The following is a 19,473-nucleotide window of genomic DNA, read 5'->3' on the forward strand; positions in this document are numbered from 1 at the left end:
TTGCTGCATAGATGGGAAACACAATATCCTGTTCTCTATTGATAACATCTAGTGGTTCGTGGTAAAAGCTGCTGCACCAGCTATGAGTCATCTGCAAGGGGGGGGGGGGGGGGGGGTGTCTGGCCTCACAGGCCTCACAGCTCCGAACAGGAGAGCCAGGATGCCTCCGTGTGGTGAAAACCAAGAATGCCATGAAATGCATTTCATGAATGAACGACCAGATGCCCACAAATCTGCGCTTAAGCTGATTATACATGGTAACCACAAGGTTCTTCATTGAAAGAATTATTTTGGCATTTATCCAACATGTTGATTATGATAGAACTATACTCAATACAATCATTACTTTAGAAGGAAGACAATAACATGTATCCTACACCACCCTAGAGCTAAGCCGCATGCTTCTCCATCACCTGAGATATATATATCTACAGGAGGAAGCAATGCCACATTCCATCACATGTAATAACTGATGTGAGAGATAATCGTTCTGCCAGAGGCACTGCATGTAATGAAATAGTTCACATATACAGTACATGTATAGGGTTGACTGTTGCACTCCCGATACAGATAGCGATAGACTACCAGTCAGATACCAGGGTTTATAAACTCAAAGCCTAGCTGCATGGAAGTGGATCATTATTTTATGTGTAAGGCAACATCGGGCTTAACTTAAACATTGCTTTCCTAACTTTGTAAAGTATAACAAATAAATATAGGGAGATACAAACTACAGAATTGTTATTTATTATTGAAATAATAAATTATGCACCAGCAAGAATCTTCAAAATGACCGGATAATTCAAGTGTTTTTTAATGCAGCAACAAACTGGTCAAAACTTAAACAGGTATTCAACTTGCAGTACGTAATGTATACAAACATAGAATTGGATTGAATAGATCAGCCTCATTGTCACAGATACCCAGAGTCAGTATCCGTCTGCAGTCCAATATCAGTAACGCTGCATCCCTACGTGTGTGTGTGTGTGTGTGTAGCAGATATCCTGTGCGTCTGGATGAATGTTAAATGATAAAACAGTATGTAAGGCGTGGGTGCATGAGCGATTTGAGCTCTATATGTTCACTGGTTTAGAGAGAGTGTGTGATATGTCATGCCAATCCGTTATCTGATTCACTTCATAATTAAAGCTTATTCTAGCATGAAATGTTCAGATTAGATCTTTGTGTAACACATAATGTGCATATTAGCAGCAAATCAGTAAAACAACTCACATAGTACTCTAAGGTGAGAAGGGGTAATTATTTTCTTCAGAAAGGCAGCATAAATACTACTAGAACATCCCCCCTGCTCCGAAACAGCACTTTAAGAACCAATAAGAGTTAGTTAGCTAGTTAGCTCAAACACTTTGCATTTGCTTTTTAATAGAGGAATATAATTTACATTATGTAACTTACACATGGGACAAACCAATGTTCAAATATATGTATTCATAAAACTTTTGCAGTCATAATCAATACATTCAAAGTGAACACATGAAAGTCAATCAGCACTTAACCCACACATTTATTTGGTGCCACAGGACATTTTCTGACGCAGTGATAAGTTTAATGTGAATACAATAAATAGATTGAATGCTAGGAGGCGGGGCTTGTTGGGATTTCAGTGTTCAACGCGATATCAAGCCACTGCTGATATCGTGTGACTGAGGCCTGTGAAGTAGGACTTCTCCCTCTCACTCATCAGCTCCAAGTGAAGAGGCTGCCGACACAAGTCACACTCTGCTGAGGAGTGAGGCCTCAGCTCCATACCCACCTCCTTCCACGTCTTCACCAGCCGGTCTGTGGAGACGGAGCAGAGAGCAAACAGCTGAGGATACAACAATCTTTGACATAAATTATGGGTATGTTCTTCTTCTAATTGAGAATTTTTCGTTCATCACGCAATATAAATACACCTGCGACTGCTCAGCGCAACAGATTTTTTTTTTTTTCATGAGATAGGCATCATAGTGAGCATACCAACAAAGAAGAACATCATCTGGGGAGTGTGGTGTGGTGTGGGCGCGATGCGCAGCAGCTCCTCCCCTTTGGCCACAGTGGGGTAGTTGATCGCCTGGACGTAGATGTTGTAACGAGACATCATGATGTCGCAGATCTCGTTGTTCTTCTCTGCATCAGCCACCTGCCCAACAGATGCATCACGTGTCAGATTCACATTTCAAAGTTATGCAATTAAATAAGACTTGAATTCCTGCAGAGGCACTAATTGGACAAATGATTCATTTCCATTACCCGGACAGGAATAATGTGGCTCGGGCAGTGGACCACCGGGAGGCCCGAGTCCATCAGCATCTGCCGGAGCAGCTTGACGCTCCTCTGGTGTTTCCTCCGGAGCACCTGGCCCTCCTCACTTTTCAGGACCTTGATGGAGTCCTTCGCCCCTGCCAGCAGCATGGGGGGCAGGGAGGTGGTGAAGATGAAGCCTGCGGCGTAGGAGCGCATGGTGTCCACCAGGGTGCCGGTGCTGGCGATGTAGCCGCCCACGCAGCCAAATGCCTTACCTGGAAGGGAAACCCACAACAAGTCAGAGAGGCACATATGTAACTGGTGTCAGGGTGCTGCGATGGGTTTCACCCCCTTCGTTAGTTCTACTCACCAAGTGTTCCAGAGATGATGTCCATCTTGTGCATGACTCTGTCTCGGTCCCCGATCCCTCCTCCTCTGGACCCGTATAAACCCACGGCGTGAACTTCGTCCACAAAGGTAATGGCACCAAACTTGTGTGCAATGTCGCACATCTCTTCTAGTGGGCACACGGCTCCTGTAGAAGACACAGGGTTTATTAGATCACTTATCATAAAAATAAAAAGTACAAAAACTTGTTTTATCTGTTGTTTTTACATCTTTTTAAATGTCCTATTTAACTGACACTTGCATGGAGGGCTGTGTACTCACCGTCCATTGAATGCACCGTCTCAAAGGCAACGATCTTTGGAGTGGAAGGGTCAGACTTCTCCAGCAGCTCTTGCAGGTGGTTGACGTCATTGTGACGGAAGACAAACTTCTTGACCCCACTGTTTCTTATACCCTGGATCATTGAGGCATGGTTGCCGGCGTCAGAGTAGATTTCACAGCCTAGACGAGTAAACAAATGTTAAATACTCTACCACGGATGAATAAAGAAAATATGTCATCAAATACAATTGTTGTATCACAGCAAAAGGCATGGAACTTTAGGTCAAATGTAACATTTTCCAAGCTCAGTTTAATGTACCTGGCAGCATTTTTGCCAGAGTAAACAACGTGGAGTCATTGGCTACAAAGCAGGAAGTGAACAGCAGCGCAGCATCCTTGTTGTGCAGGTCAGCTAGCTCGTGTTCAAGTTCCACGTGGAATTTGCTCGTCCCCGAAATATTTCGTGTGCCCCCGGCACCGGCGCCGTGCTTTCGTAAAGTCTCCCTTGAAGAAAAATAACAAAGAGTTTCTTATATTAGAGTTTTACAACTATTATTCTCGTACCTCATCTGGGCTGACTCTGCATGTATGTGAGCCCACTCACATGATTGTCTGGGTGACTTTGGGGTGACGGCTCATGCCGAGGTAGTCGTTGCTGCACCACACAGACACGTCTCTCTTCACGTGAAGGGACTCCGAGTAGTCGTCTGCCATGGGGAACGAGGGGGCACTCCGGTTCACCGTCTTAAAAACCCTGTACGTGTGATCTGTCTTCTTGCTTTCGATCTTCCTTTCGAAGTACTTGTCGTACTGGAAGGTGACGACTGAAGGAGGGAAAGCGGGAGGAGGGTTGTTATGGAGGTTGAAAAAGCAAATCTGTTTGACTGTGAAGAACTGATTGTACATTAAGAAGAAATTGTCTTTCTTACCCTCGGGCAGATTGTCCTTTAGCAGGTGAGACACTTTGGAAGGCATGGGTCTAAAAAGGCTTTTTGGTGGCCCCGTGTTGGCCTCGTCTGCCTCCATAAGATCCACAACCGCTATATCCACGTCTTTCTTCCCTGTTTTAAGAAAGATGCACACCATTAACGATCTCCAAATCAATGCATGACATTCATTTCCTATGACTATTACATGTCACAAGGACCTTTCACAACTTACATAACTGACCTACTGTACGAGTATCCAATTACAGGTTGCTTACCTGTGCGCGCAGAGTGCATTTTGTGGACGTCCTCCTGCAGCTCCATACTGGCCTCCCTTACTACCCTGTTGTTGTTCTGCACCATTTCTGCAGCCAGGAACGGGCATTTGGAGCCTACAGCCTGGCCAGCAGGTGGCCTAACGTGACCCGGGGGCAACTTGACTGCATGCTTTTGATCTACAGAAGACAGGAATACGTTTCTAAAATCTGTCTACAAAATAATGAAAAAAAAACATCAGCATTTATTCAATTAACTAAAAACAGTTAATCAATATATAGGGTGCTTCACCATCATTTGTTGGAGTGCCTTTGGACGCAGACGCTGAAGAGGACAGAGCTCTGGCCGGAGGTCTGGAGGCCAGGTCCATCATCACGGGGCACTTCTGGGCATAGCTCACCAGCGACGACTTCCCAGCCAGCTGCAGGAAAACGCCGGGCACAGCGGTGAGGAAAGGGCACCGGCGGATCACTGCGTCCATGTGAGATCCTCTTGACCTGAATGAGAGGGAGACAAAAGGAGAAGCGTTAAATAATATGTCCAGATTGTTTTCCTGTGGGAAGAGACATCCATTGCATACAGTTTATACTAGCACGGGCGGGCAGTGTGGTTAAAAGATCTTCCTCAAAAATGTGACAACTGATGCAGTAAGATTTTCTACCAAAACTGCTCCCGCATAGTAATTGTTTTTTACCTGAACACATCCCAATCCACCCGGACGTAACAGATGAAAAACGTCTTGCGAAACATGACTGATTCCACACTAATCTGTGACCAGTGAGACTGGAAAGCAATGTTATATTTAATGCCCAAGAGACTACTTTAATCCACTCTGCTCTGTAGTCAGCTGTCCTTGACAAGTGGAAAAGGGAAGGCCTCTCGAGGACCTGTCTGGCAACGAAGGAGACGATGAAACATGAACTGTAGCAGACTTGAGCCCCCGCCATCCTGTTTATGTCAGAAACAGAGGCTGGATCTCATAAGATCCGCAACGTCGAACAAGACGCTCTCCGTTACATGTCTCTTTTCTGTATTGTTATTATTGTTACCAATTCATAAATACTTTGTTTCTAGAAATAAATGGCTCTGGAGGAAACTGACCTTGACCTAAAAACAAAATCATATTTTTAATTACCAAAAAAAGGACAACAGGTATAAGTTCTAGATAGATTGTGAACCATAATTAAATGCACACAAGAGCTAAAACCTGCCATTTACAGAGGTATATAATGTATAATAATATAATAATATTAATATACACAGTGTTCAAATGATCTCACAGTAACCAGTTGCTTTTAATTGGAAAATGACTAAATGATTGGTAGTCTGAAGCAAAAACTTCAACACAAAGATTGAGGAATTAAATGCCATATTTTGTTTAATCAGTTTTGATCAATAAAAGCTTATCAAGCCAAAGTTAAATTGATGGCAGACAAAAACAGTTCCTATCTTGAAGCCACGGACATCAGACTGGACCACATGGCCTGTAAACCATCCCTGTAATATTCCCTCATGCCGTTCTTATAATAACCCACCTGGTTTATCTTTTATAGTTTAAATGCAGCTCTTGTCTTCCACGACAGTTTCCCAAATTCTTCCCGATTCTTCTCTCACGTTGAGGAAACTCCAGCTGCAGATATTATAACACTTCGGTCACTGCGGTGACGTAGCAGCATTATGTTGCACAAGCAAGAAGCCACGCCCACCGGCCGTCACGTAATGCTGCCAAAGATCGTCTATTTCAAACCGGAAGCCCTCTACGTCCACTGAAGTGGACACACAAACTACTCCAAACAAGTTGCATAGAGCTGTTAAAATTAGCTCAACATCGTCCAACTATTTAAACTACTGCTCACGTGCGTCAATGACGTAATAGTCTGGAGTCGGAGCTGTCTGAGGAGGAGCAGGAAGTGGGAGGAGCCTGGCGGGATCAGACCTTATCGATAAAGGATTGAGTTTAGGTGTGAGCTAATTAGTCTACCTGCAGTCAACTCCACTGGCAACCACCGTTTGTCTGAGTGAAAATGTGAGTTTTCTTTACTCCTAGTACAGTTTGAAGTACTTTGATGTTTGTTTTAAATTCAGATGATTGTACATTGTGTGAATTCTTGTCAGTTATAAGATAGCCAGATATTTTCTCCTTATGTATTTCATTTAGTGTATATTAACAATAATACATGGTTCGCTTCCGTTCAGATAAAACCTCTGCTGTCCTACCAACAGTCCACGTCTACGATAAATCACAACTGAAGTGGACTCTTCTGCACGCGGCCCCTCCAAAGTGTTAATCACAGTACTTGGTTCGGCCCACCCCTCATACAGTCCGGAGTGGGGAATATTTTAGGGCTATTATGCATAAAACTTGTAAAATTGTGACTTTTTACTTCTTACTTAATCCGAACACTTATTTCACCATTAGTAATGGGCAATTTTTTAAATCATTAGTTTTTGTTGGGGTCCTTAACCCACGTTTCCCCTTTATTTACTCAATAAACTCTGATCTGAAAAAGCTGGTTGACAAAAGTATGGTTGACATTTTGTACTACTTGTCATTTCCAAGTGCCTTCATCATTTCAAGTGTTAACTGTAAAAATAAACGTTATAAGCTTTAACATTTTAGTAAATTATTTCCGAAGCAAAATATTTTCAGCACCATTTTTATTACTAATCATTGTAATCTACCCTTGTGTGGATATTTGTACTACAACAGCTATGGTTAAAGTAAAAACACGCATAAATAATATATTATTTATGCGTGTAAATGCTTCTTTATGCGTGGGAGGCAGTGTTCATATATGAACACTGCCTCCACCTGCTGGACGACAGACTGTATAAAAAGAACAGTAGCATGAGTTTATATATGTTGTGCATTAATTAAGCGATCCGCCTCAGTTACTCCAATTCCAAAACTACTGAATCATCCTTCTCATCTGCTCACATGTCGTCTTTGCACCAACATGCACAGTGGTGTTCAGTGGCTGTAAATCACGCAACACAATGCTGAAACAATTGTAGAATAATTAACTCCATGAATGAAAACCGATCCACACAGTACATTGTGTGTTTGGGAGCGTTGCAACAGCAGGTCCAAACATCTCTGGGAATATAAACAAGGCCAACAAGAACAGAAAAAAACCTAACAGGTTCTGACTTGTCAAAGGGGTTACAGGGTTTTAATGATGGGATGAGACATTTCACAATTACAAACCAACTTATTATAATTCAATCCATCTGACGAGGTCAGGACAGTTCAGTGGAAGATCTGTCTTCAGTTCCCTTATTCCACTAGGTGGCAGCATCGCGCTCATACCCAGCCCCCGTAGCGCAGCTTGTTGGGCAGGTAGATGCTGGTGAGGAAGTCGGGGGCTATGGCTGCCAGTGACTGTATTTCAGCCTTGACCTTACTCTGCTGCATCAGTTCCATCTAGGACGAGAGCAAACACGCAGCGTCAAGGAGCATGAAGGAGGAGGCCGTGCAAACACGCGCATAAATCCTCAGGCGTTTATCTCCGAGAGCCACTCCAACAACAGAGTGGCTCCTCTGCATCGGTCGGTACCCAGCGAGCTGAGAGTCCTCTCGCGCGCATTCCTGCGCCGTGTGTCACACGAGCAAAGACGTTACAACTGTATTAAACCTCTGAGTAAGAACACTTAGTGTCCTTTTGAAGGTTGTTTCAGACCAACATGTTCTCCAAGTAGGTGGAAGGTAAAGGTTGTGGGAAACTTATTTATTCAGACATGAGAACTACTCCCATATCTAAATAGGATAACGCTCGAATACGTTCATAAAATTAGATAAAAACTTTATTTTCTCTCAGCCTTACAACCAGTTTAATTGAAGAGATACGTTTCAGATACTTCAGTCAATTCTAAAGCAGCTTCCTGTCTCACCTCTCTCTGCCAGTCGGGTTTGCTGGTTACGTACGGCCTTTGGAGGAGGCTGCTGAGTTTGCTCTCATCTCTGCCGGTGAGGGGGATCAGGGCATCCTCGGGAACCCGCAGCCTCAAGAATGAAATGGGGATTTCTTTTTTACGACGCATAATAACATTGATTTCCTGAAAATGGCAGCAGGCGGTTCGGTTGATGGATGTCGTCCTTTCAGACTCGCGTTGAGTTATTATGTGTATGTTTAGGGAGGAACATAGGAGGGGGAACAAAAAAGTGCAGACTACAATTAAATGTATGTCAAAAAGCCCCTTTTGGCCTAAATCTGTTCGAGGGGACGTATACTTAAAACTCAATATGCTCTCGGATGCAGTTCCTAGAGGGAAGAGGAAAAGTGAGGGCGACAGCAACAGAAACCAAAACAAACAATCCAGATGTCCCCAGAATATAATCCCAATTAGAGGCAGGAGGAGGAAGTAGCGAATGTTGAGTCCAAACCTCTGGAGGTCAGAGGGGAGGAGCCCTAGCCACATAACGCTGGGGACGGTCAGACTGTGGGCCTCAAACGACATGGCCTGTGGAAAAAAAACACACAAAAAAAATGCTCATACACATAATGTATCTCAAATAAACACACTAATCAGCGCCGTGCCCACGGTGCGGTTAGGCCCAACACATGTTCACAATGACGTTAATGAACACGAGGATGATTACACAAACATCGCAGACGTCAACAAAGACACAAGATCAGTCAACGTTTTCACTCCGTACGTCGGTTTCAATATTCGTAGATGGATGAGTTTTTACTTAAAAGAGGGGAATAATTACACATTGCTAACCGGGAGACACTGAACAGGCCACATTGGATAATATACAGTATAGGAATAAGTGGCAGGGCAGGACTCACCACTGATCCGTACTTGTAGATGCACATGATCTCAATCCCTGAGAAAATCAGAGGGAGAGACACAGACACGCTGCAATCACCAGCATACCAGAGCAATTATCCTCCGAAATGTGTAACAGAGCTTAGAACAAAGTAAAGCATTACACATGTGTCTCGCCATGCCATGGGGAAAGGGTTAGAGGTACGGAGGCCGATTGGAAAGTGAGCTGTCCTGCCAGGACGAGATCACGCCAACGGAAATAACAGTCCGACGAGGCACAGTGACGTAGCGGACAGGTGCTAACATCTGCTGGCCTAGCTTCGTGTGTGTGTGCGGAGATGAAAGGACAGTCCGAGTGTTGTTAAACGGGTGGAAGTATGTGCGAGAGGTAAAACTGGTTTTGCACTCAGACGGAGGATGAGTACCGTGCGGGTCGGCGTCCACCAGAGCGAAGACGGGGATGTGCAGCGCATCCCAGAGCTTTCTCACCATCAGCCTGCTGTTCACGTCTGGCACGCCTTTACCCTAAAAACCACACAAAACGCACCCAGTAAGCATTCGAAACATTCATAAAGGCCTTTTTAAAAAAAGGAAACGCACCGTGATCATGATGCAAGGAGACATCTTGGTGCAGAAGTCGTCGTCCAGTAGTCTCTGGAACGTTGCGTCCTTCTCAACTATCATGATGAACTTTGCAGATGATACAATATCTGTAAACGATAAAGGAAAAGCAACTATGCAACTATGTAGCGTCCGCTCCACACACAAATATACTCGATATACAAGAACGTTGCGTCCTTCTCAACTATCATGATGAACTTTGCAGATGATACAATATCTGTAAACGATAAAGGAAAAGCAACCCTGCAACTATGTAGCGTCCGCTCCACACACAAATATACTCGATATACAAGAAATACATATGACATTCTCAGAGGTATCTAGTGACAATACACAGTGAAGCAAAGGATACTTCTAATCCCACGAATGTTTGATGAAACAGCAACAGCCTGAAACAAAACGTAGTGAAAGATGCCTAAACGTATTCTGTTATGTCATAAGCCTAGTGGTACTATCGTTTTTCCAAAATATGAATGTAAAACAAATATAAATGCTCCATAAAAACTCCTCAAGTCATGGTCGATGCAGAGTGTCTCTCAGTGCAGTAACATGAAGACTGTTTCAGTCGTTGGATGGAACTTACAGCCGAGCCGGAGCGGCAGTCGGTCCTCGTGCCGTCCTCCTCCAGATAACACAGATCCCCTGAGATTAAGCCCTTTGACGTGGCCAACTGGTGACATCACAGTTACACACACACACAAGTTAAAGCCTGCTCTTATTAACACTGCCTCTTTGAATTCAACTTTAATTCAATTTCTGTTTGATCAGAAACACACACACACACACACACACACAAACACACACACACACACACACACACACACACACACACACACACACACACACACACACACACACACACACACACACAGGTGTTTGTCAAGATAAGAAGCAGAAGAAAAATGCTTAAGAACACAGCACGGAACCAATTTCATCTGCGGGACTTGAACTAATAAAAACAAAGCATATCCAAAGGAATTTTGCTCCACGGTTTTAATGTCTGAAGCGTGTGTGTGTGTGTGTGTGTGTGTGTGTGTGTGTGTGTGTGTTTTCACACAGCGCACCGTTTCTCACACTAACGAGGACACACACGCTTACCACATGTAGTGATCTGCGAGGAACCTTCAGCATGCAGGAAATATCATCCACGATACTATCAACAGTCTTCTGTGAGCCAAACAGCTGTGTGTTGTTGTAGTAGATGTCTCTGTGGAAACAAAACGTACATCTTTTAAATTCACGAATAATTCAACGAAACGTGGATTTTATCGAGCTTTCGTGTTTCGTATGAAGCGTGAACTGACGACAAATAAATAACCTTTTGGTTGCAAACGAGTTGCTCTGCACAAGTTTGTAGATGACCAGGAAGATCTTGAGAATTTGCGCTTCAAACAGAGAAAACAAACTCAATGATTATAAACACTTTATTCACTTATCACATCTTTAAAAAGGACTCCAGTCTGTTCTTAATTAGGATGTGCATGTGGTAAACCGATCCCTAAAAGCCTCTTTCAACATATACTGTTCTCTGCCACTTTGTCACCTAAAACTAAGTCTGACTTTTACTGCCGTTAGTGCAGTTTAGGAATGTGTTCACAATGAAAAAAGAAATGAAAGCCACATGAAGTACAGTATAACTGTAAAGCCCTTTTTGGTTAAAAGGAATGTCGGTTGTCAAACAGAAAAGAGAAAACTTAACGGGAGGTGTGTGCGTAATATCTTCTCACCAAATTTAGCGACGGAGGACGGACGGTCGCTCCTAATGGTGGTGACGGAACTTCCTGAGCTCATCTGAAGCCCGACGGCCCTGTCAAAGCTCAAGTGGGAAGAACACGTGAAGCCATCAAAGAAGTCTACACAAACTGTGTATGCTACATTTAGTTTTAGAGCTTTGAAACCCCCCCACCCCCCCACCTGTGAGCCATCTAAAATTCCCCACACCCTGAGGGTGAAAACCTTTGGGGATTCGCACATTTGAAAGGGCTGAGAATGTGCTTTAAGCTGCGGCAAGGTTTGATCCAAACAAGACCAGACAGTCCGCTTTGTTCTGAGCATCAGGTCTCCGCAGCCTAGTCGCATTAAAGCCCTTTGTAAATTTGTGTTTGTGTAGGCCGGAGCTTTTCAATTCCTTATCACGCTGGCATCTTTTAAAAGCAGCAGGAAGTTATTTCAACTTCAATCTCTCTCTGATCCAAAGTTTAATTTTGTTTTTTCTACCACCTGGTTGCCCGTGCAGCCTGCTTACAACGTGTGTACAAGTGTGTATTAAACAGAAATCTGATCATCTTGTGTGGCCTATAGGTAAATGTTTATTTATTTCTTTACACAACACGACAGCATGTGTTTATCCTTTTAAAGGTCAGAAGGCTTAGACAGATGTGCAGTCTTCAAGGCGGGTAGGACATGTTTTCATGCAGCAGCGTGTTTAAATAGTTACCTGATGTTGGCCCAGCTGGATCTGTTGGGCAATGCCAGGACAGGGGCCTCGTCTTTGGAGAGACTCGTCACTATTCCCAGGATTACGTTTTCGATGCGGGTCAAAATGTCCCTCCTGGAAATAAAGATACAGTGCGATACTTCAGCAATATTGATAAATATTGTTATACTGTACAGTTCATTTGCTGGAAAATCTGAAACAGTCTGTGGTTAAAAACAATCAAGCAGGAGGGTGTATTTCTGAGTAATCCAGTGAATAAAATACCTATAATTTACTTTACTTTGAAAACTGTATATAGTTTGGATTCACGGAATATGATAGGACATTTTTAATTATTCAAACGTATTATTATGATTTATACATAAAACTAAAATACTTGTTACTTGTATAACCACTAAACAGAAACATATTTAAACTAAACGGTTATAATGTGGTCTACTTTGTGTGTGGAGTTACTTAGGGTTAACTAGATGTAGTAATTAAAAAATGCTAAAATGCTCAATTACAACAAGTAAAAAGTCTTACATGCATTTGATCATTATAAATAAGTAGCGGAATATGTAGCTACTCAAGTAGAGTATAAGTACGTCGAAACTGTAGATGAGTACAGTACTTAAGTAACGTAAAATGTAGGATACTTAGCTAACGTTACTTCTACGTGTAGCTTGCTGGGTACCCGGATGAACCGCTAACGTTACTTTTGCGGCTAGCTTGCTGGGTACCCGGATGAGCGGCTAACGTTAGCTAACCCAGTTTAACATCACGTTAGCTTAACAGCCGGAACTTACTGGCTGATTTCTTCCTCATTACGCCGGCAATCTGTCATTACTTCGACATTGTTCAGCAGTTCATTACGAAGGTTGTCAACTTCTGAAAACAGCTCTGCTACACGGGATGCCATCATGTATTTTTTTTTACGTAAGACGAGACGTAAGTGTATGTACAGAAATCATATTCATATGGATTCATATACACAATGTTCCCGCGTAAGGATATTGTGGAAATCTCGCGCGGTTTGCGCATGCGCAGCTGACTGATTAGTTGTTTTTTCCAGCCAGAAAGATTCACATTTGTAAAGTTGTTTTGGACATGAATAGACCATTAAAACTGAAAAATAATATATTAACTTCACTTACACCATGTTTATTACACATGATATGCATATATGTAGCTTATTTAGCATTTTTGAGTGGGTTTCAAAGGGAAAGTAACGTTAGATAAGTAACCTATATTTTTCGTTACTTAGGTACTGTAGCGTTACCTACAGTTTTGACTTACTTCTACTTTTACTTGAGTACATGTTCTGCTACTTAATGCTAATCTATTCGACTACATTTCAGAGCTAATGCACTTTTTAAAAGATCTTGCACTCCAGAAAGACTTATTGTAATGAAGTATTTTTGCATTTTGGAATTACTACATTTAGTTAGAACTAAGTAAAATCAAGGGCCAACTAATCTCCACACATTCAAAAATAGACCACATTATAACCGGTTTAGTTTAAATGTTTTTCTATAAACATGTCTTTTTGTTTTATTTGTAAACACCAAAACTGCTTAAAAAACCCCAATAAAAATAGTTAAAAGTGTCTTCAGTTGCAAGGGTCAATTGCTCCTCCATAATTAAGGCTACAGTTATAGTATGTTCTCCTTTGAAGTGTCTTTTCTTTTGCACCTGGTGTTTCCTCAGAGCTCTGACTGCACTATTGATCCTCATGAAGCACCTCTGAGCAACTGGTGCTTCCACCTGGCAGAGAAGATCACACAGATCCTTATTTTAAATATTATAGATGCACACACACACACATCTCCTGCATTCATAGGACAATTAAGTGTTGATGCCATTTCTTTAAAACATAAATCTACTCAGGAAGTGTAGTTGTGATATTATGACATTCTGCATTAGTAATATTTTTTTCAAACACATCCGTAGGTTTACAGCATTTAGCTGTACTTTCCTTCAGGGCTTTTCTCCTTGTAATGTGCTCAGCTCCACCTTTTCTCTCGTTCTCCTTTTCACCTGGCCTGAAGGGATCTGAGCACTTCTTCATGAAAGGCACAAAGTACAGGGTTTATATATACAGCCCTGTACATAGTTTATAAAATATAAATGCGTTGTATACTACGCAACAGTATATGACATATAGGCCTATACAGTATGTAGTATATCAAATCCTCATTACTTCTGAGTTTTGAATGCTAAATGTGCACTTTCTGTAAACAATCATTCAGCATTTGTGATATGCATGATGCTGCCTCTTCTAAATCAAACCAGGTCTCTTGTCTTCTTTACATGTTAAATCCTCTCCTCTATGGATTTGTGTGTTCAGGTTTTAGGTCGACGGATGTCGTTACAGCCGCATAGCAGCCTGTAAAAGACTGCAAGCAGCCACCAGGCTTCCTCTTCACGCTTACGGTCAGTGCGTATTTGCAACCTTCGTCCATTGTTAAGAGGACGAATGTGTGTGGGCCCGGTTAGTACCTCATTGGTGTAAGGTAGGAGACCTATTGCTGGCGGTGTTAAGAAAAATCCCCTTTAGCACCCTCTGTTTCACTCGGTAATGAGACCCTTCTTGTGAGCTTGCTACTACTTGTCCGAAAGTGTTTCTACTGTATGTGTGTGTGTGTGTGTGTGTGTGTGTGTGTGTGGTGGTTTGCGGTAGGGTGGGTGTGGGGTAATTGATAGCATTCAGAGAAACTAAATATTCTATCTGTCAGCCACATGGAAGTAATTTGTATATATATTTTTGACGATGGCTGTGTGTAAAGATAAAGCTGTGTTGGTTAGATGTTGTAAGTGTAGCTCATTCTGTATTGGAGCAGTTAAATTCACTATATCAGACAGTAATTGACTAATGACGGCTGTTCTAAGCTCCAAACATGTCAATGACACTACATGAATACGACACCTCGAGGGAATCACATATTGCTTCATCGACAACCTTTCAAAACCTGTTTTAGTCTCTTTGTTGCATTATGTTGCAGTCATGTCAATCTATTGTTTGAACAGAGAAATGTGCTTTAGATTCTAAAACTATTAGGTCATCCAGAGTCCCCACCTTCCAGAATTGCTGGCAGGCATGCTGTGTGTGTTTGCGGAGCCACTGCGGTCTTTCTTTCACAGTGTGAAGGCCTGGCCAGAGTGTGTGGGAGCCAGGATCTGAAGAGAAGAGGTCTGTGCCCCTGACCTGACCCTGAATATTTCCTAATGTGCAGCTTTACCAAAGGTTCCCCTTTCCCCTGAGTGGCTTTGACAAGCTGCTTCCGTAGTAATGGCTCTTAATTTCTGAGTAATTGCTATCTCTAAGTGATGAGGGACAACCCCTCACCCGAGCTGAAAAAAAAAAAAATCCTAACATGTGGAAGTTTGTGGGGGTCCTTTTTCTTCTGTTCCAGAAAGACTGAGACCCCTGCTGTTCCTTTGGGCCGGGAGAGATTTGTGTCGAGTGTGAGGCCCTAACCTGAGGAGACAGAGTGCAACGAGTCATGTGCTTGTCTCGGGACGAGTGTTTGTGCTGGGCAGGAGGGGGGAAGCATAAGGGGGCTGCAGGGTCAGAGGAAAGAGAGTGGGGGCACTCGCTGCAGGTGAGGGGGATTAGCTGCAGCTAGAGGCCCAAAGAAACTAAATACAGATCTGTCAACCTAATCCTCACAAATAGAAAACAGAGCTGCCCTCCCTTCACAATTCACATAGTTCAGCACATCCACCTCCTGCTCCTCTGCCCTCCTCCCCACTTCCACTTTCTTCCTCGGGCTCTCCAGCTCCTCTGTTTCTCATCAGCTCTTGGCCTGGGCCAGTCTGGCTATTCCGCCTCCTCTCTAATGGCTCCTCGGGCCTGCATCCACTAAAGAGGAGCTGACTGATCACCCAGGGTCCTCTCTGATTGACAGAGCAGCACAGCCTTACAGAGTGGTGAGAGCAAGAGTCAAAGGGGCAAGGCCTCTCTCTCTCCGCAGAGACAACAATCTAAACGGGACCTCTGCCTTGAGCTGCGTGGACCTGGGTATAGACCTTTTATCAGGCCCTCACACCTCAGTAATGGATGCTGATAAGTATGTGGCTAGGTGAAGAGACCAGCTCAGTGTCAAGCCTGGACTCTGTGCCGACGACACAAGTGACAGAACGCCTTGAGTGATAACATCCTGCGATGGATAAGCTTTACTAAGCCAGGCATTTTGGTAGGCTTAGCTAAAACGGTATCTCTGACTGTCAGTCACACCAACTATGACTGATGGGTCTGGCTGGACTGCTGAGAGCTATGAATCAGACCCAAGCGTCTCTGGTGTTCCCTCGTGCCATATCCGACTGCAGACAGACGCAGGTGTGACAGGACGTACCGGATACAGGCCAAAGTAGATACTGAGTGATGGCAGGGAGGATTACAAGGTGCAGCATTTCAAATAAGAGAATCCTGTATTCCTCAGCAGAAAATCTCTGCATGTCATTTTGACACGTGACGCTGTCGCGGCACTCATTTGTTATAGTAATGCCAAACTAATAATGCAGAAAATGACAATGGGAACGGGATTGGGTTGCAATTTGTATTTGGGTCTGAATCTTAGTTATAGTTATAGTTATAGATCTATTTCCTCTTATTTGTGCCGTCAGTACTGAGCATGAACAAATAGTTAGAACGCTAAATAAGTAATCTACCTGGCAAACCTTGAGTTTTTAGTTCTTTAGAGGAAGTGATGTGTAACTTGAATACATGCTAAACTAAATAGATGTGGTAAGGGGGAGAGCACCTGGATTCAATAGTTCAATAATGGATCCACGTTGTGTAAAATGCTATCAGACCCCAAACCTAAATGGAATTCGCAAAGTGAACTATTTTGAAGCTGTTTCATATTCCCACCCCCTCTCTTTCTTCTGCCTGTCTCACAGCTGCGTCTCATATGTTCACGAGGCCTCTGGAAGTGTGAGACACCAGAAGGGGGACATTTGCAATAGCTCAGCTCCACCTGGTTTGGCTGTTTTAACAGGCCGCTGGTTTGTGCAGTGCACACAGTGGGGTTACACCAAAAATGTAGACAAGGGCGGAGAGGATAGGCAGACAGGGTGGTGGGGAGGGGGGGGAGGGAAAAATGTGCTTCCACCCTCTCTTGTCCTTGCACCCCGACCTCACACTGCTTCATTTGAGGGTCAGTTTACCCTAAAAAAAAGTTTTACTGTATCGTCTGTGGGTCTGCTTGGTCAGACCCCCCTCCACGGAACCTCAGCCGCTCCCCCCCGCGTACACAGGCCTTCAAAGGACTGCTGCCTGCTGCTCTCTGAGGCAACACATGAAATAAATATTAATCTGACCTCTGACCGCGTGCTTTGAGCTCCTAAATAGAGATAAGCAGGCAGAGGGGAAAAGGCACCAACTCTTACCGTAGAAGAGAAAGAGAGAAGGATGTTATGTGGAGATGAAAAGTGTTATCTTGTGTCTCTTGTGGGGGGTTGAAAGAGGGGGTTTCGCTGCTCTGCTGTGTGGTCTCCTGTGGAGCTTAGTATCGTGCTCCAACCTGTTGGAGTGGGGAGGTGTGTATTTGTGCCGATTGTCTTAGATCATTGTGGGAAGAGTGTATGTGTGCACTCAAAGTCCCCGGGGCAAAATGCTGAATTTGAGCTAAATTTAAGATACAAATACAGCCGACAGAGAACAGGAAGAAGCAACCGATCATAAATATGACATGTAAACGTTTTGTGAGCTCACCTTTATAAGCCCTTGTAGTATAACACATCATAGTCACGGTTATACAGCTGTCCAATTCTCCACAGTTCTGCCCTCGAGTGATTTACTCGACTGGCTCTGCTGGAAGAAATGTGTCCACTGTCTTAATTTGCCGGGCAGCCATTATCAGTCTAGCCTATGCTTTATTTTACTACTTAATCGTCTTGAAAGTGTGAATCACTGCACGTCTAAATATGTCAGTGGTTGTCTGTAACTCAGACAAAATATTGAGTTCAGTGTGAAATACTTGAGAGAAATCACGTCCATTCTTTCGGCTGCTTTTTTTTCAGCTGTGTGTGTCGTCGACTGAAGGTTCAAACGCCATTTGTTTAGATTTTCTGCTTTAGTTTTCCTTGTCGAAGGCCCCTCAGTGCAGCTCACCCAGCCTGGCCTCAGCCTGTGCCCACTGTTTACTGTGACTGTCATCAGGCCCATGGAGGCCCAAACAAAGGGGGGTCTGTTCCTATTATTCTGCCCCAGGATCGTCAGTCCCTCTCTGGGCACAAACTGAGCCAAGGGCTTGTGGTTGTTGCAGGAGCACCGGGGGGGGGGGGGGGGGGGGGGGGCTCACCAACCTTACAGCAAGAGAATGAGTGTACGACAGCGAGAGTTAGAGAGAGAAAGAGGGGAAGATGTATAGTTATAACTGAAACCAGGACCGTTTCAAGTCCCCTGTCGGAAACTGCTGTAATGTAAACACCTGCGGCCATTAGCTGATTCTATCTGAGGCACCGGATAGAAATGTTTATATGTTACAGGCTACTACTGAAAGGCCATTTAAAAGCAAATAGAGGATTAGATATACAGAATGAGACGTGGCAGGCCATGTAAGCTTTCAGGCTTTAAGCCATGTTGAATTGTCATTGGGAAAAAAAGAGGAGTGTAAGGCCTTTGAAGGCAAGAACAACCACATTAAATGGGCAGGAAGGTGAGCTAAGTGTAGAAGACCCCAAGACACGCTCTGCCTCCTTTCCCTTCCTCTGTTTGCAATCATAGCTTAAGTCGTCTGGCAGCCTCTCTTGCTGTGCCATTGAAGTCTTAATTTTATTGTCGTAAAAATCACCTGGCAAGCCGTATAGCCCTAAAACATCTCAACTACAGAGGCTTTTAAAACTCCACTCCCTGCGCAGTGAAAATCTTTTCGGAGGTCTGTCTAGATAAAGCAGTGCATCTGAAAATCCCTCCGCCTGCGTCGCCCAACAGGGTCAGGAGCGTTCCATTAAAGTGTGGTGTTTAAGAGGTGCTGGGGCCAGGAGGGGCAGATGGAGGGATGAAGCAGCTGCCAAACATCTGCACCCCTGCTCTCTGTCTGCGCACCGCCGCCTTTGTCACAAACTTCCTGCTCCAGCAGTGGGGATAGGAAGCTTGGATATCTGCAAAAATGCAGCGTGAAATGGCCGTGGCGAGGCTGTGATACTGCCCCTTTGACATCAAAAGACGGCCGACTTTTACCATGAACCAAGGTATTCAGAGAGTGCACCTGCAGATCGCTGAGGGCAGTGAGGTTACAACTTGCATGTTGCAACCTCTCCCCCAGTAATGAAGTATACTCACCCACACAGGCAAATAATTACTGACTCATATGTAGTCTGTTATTTTCCATAAGCACACTAACACTGAAAGGCCTATTGTCACTGTCCGGACATCTGTCATTATTGAATCCACACAAACACGCAGGCCCTAGGAATTGTGGGAAAGGAATGACGAAATGTGCTTTTATCATAAACTGGAGCATCATGATACAAATCCCTTCCTGATCCTTTTTTTTTTATTCGTACAGCCACGAGTCTTTCTCAACTGGTAACAAA

The 19,473-nt window shown here is 43.7% G+C and overlaps 1 protein-coding gene across 1 annotated transcript; it reads right to left on the minus strand.

The window, feature by feature from the left end:
- Positions 1-1,638: 1,638 nt before the first annotated feature.
- Positions 1,639-12,775, minus strand: LOC306707879 (5-aminolevulinate synthase, non-specific, mitochondrial-like; the record flags this gene model as incomplete). Its single annotated transcript, XM_079175521.1, has 24 exons — positions 1,639-1,800; positions 1,981-2,143; positions 2,254-2,522; positions 2,618-2,782; positions 2,917-3,096; positions 3,236-3,420; positions 3,521-3,740; positions 3,846-3,977; positions 4,121-4,297; positions 4,410-4,615; positions 4,813-4,886; positions 7,429-7,542; positions 8,010-8,121; positions 8,503-8,579; positions 8,912-8,949; positions 9,317-9,416; positions 9,492-9,601; positions 9,865-9,901; positions 10,096-10,182; positions 10,611-10,719; positions 10,831-10,897; positions 11,240-11,328; positions 11,950-12,063; positions 12,738-12,775. 24 exons carry the CDS (start codon positions 12,773-12,775, stop codon positions 1,640-1,642), a joined length of 3,024 nt encoding a protein of 1,007 aa, XP_079031647.1. The 3' UTR covers position 1,639.
- Positions 12,776-19,473: the final 6,698 nt, after the last annotated feature.

The sequence above is a fragment of the Pholis gunnellus genome (genome assembly GCF_910591455.1).
Source record: "Pholis gunnellus genome assembly, chromosome: 2".
Taxonomy (NCBI): Eukaryota; Metazoa; Chordata; class Actinopteri; order Perciformes; family Pholidae; genus Pholis; species Pholis gunnellus.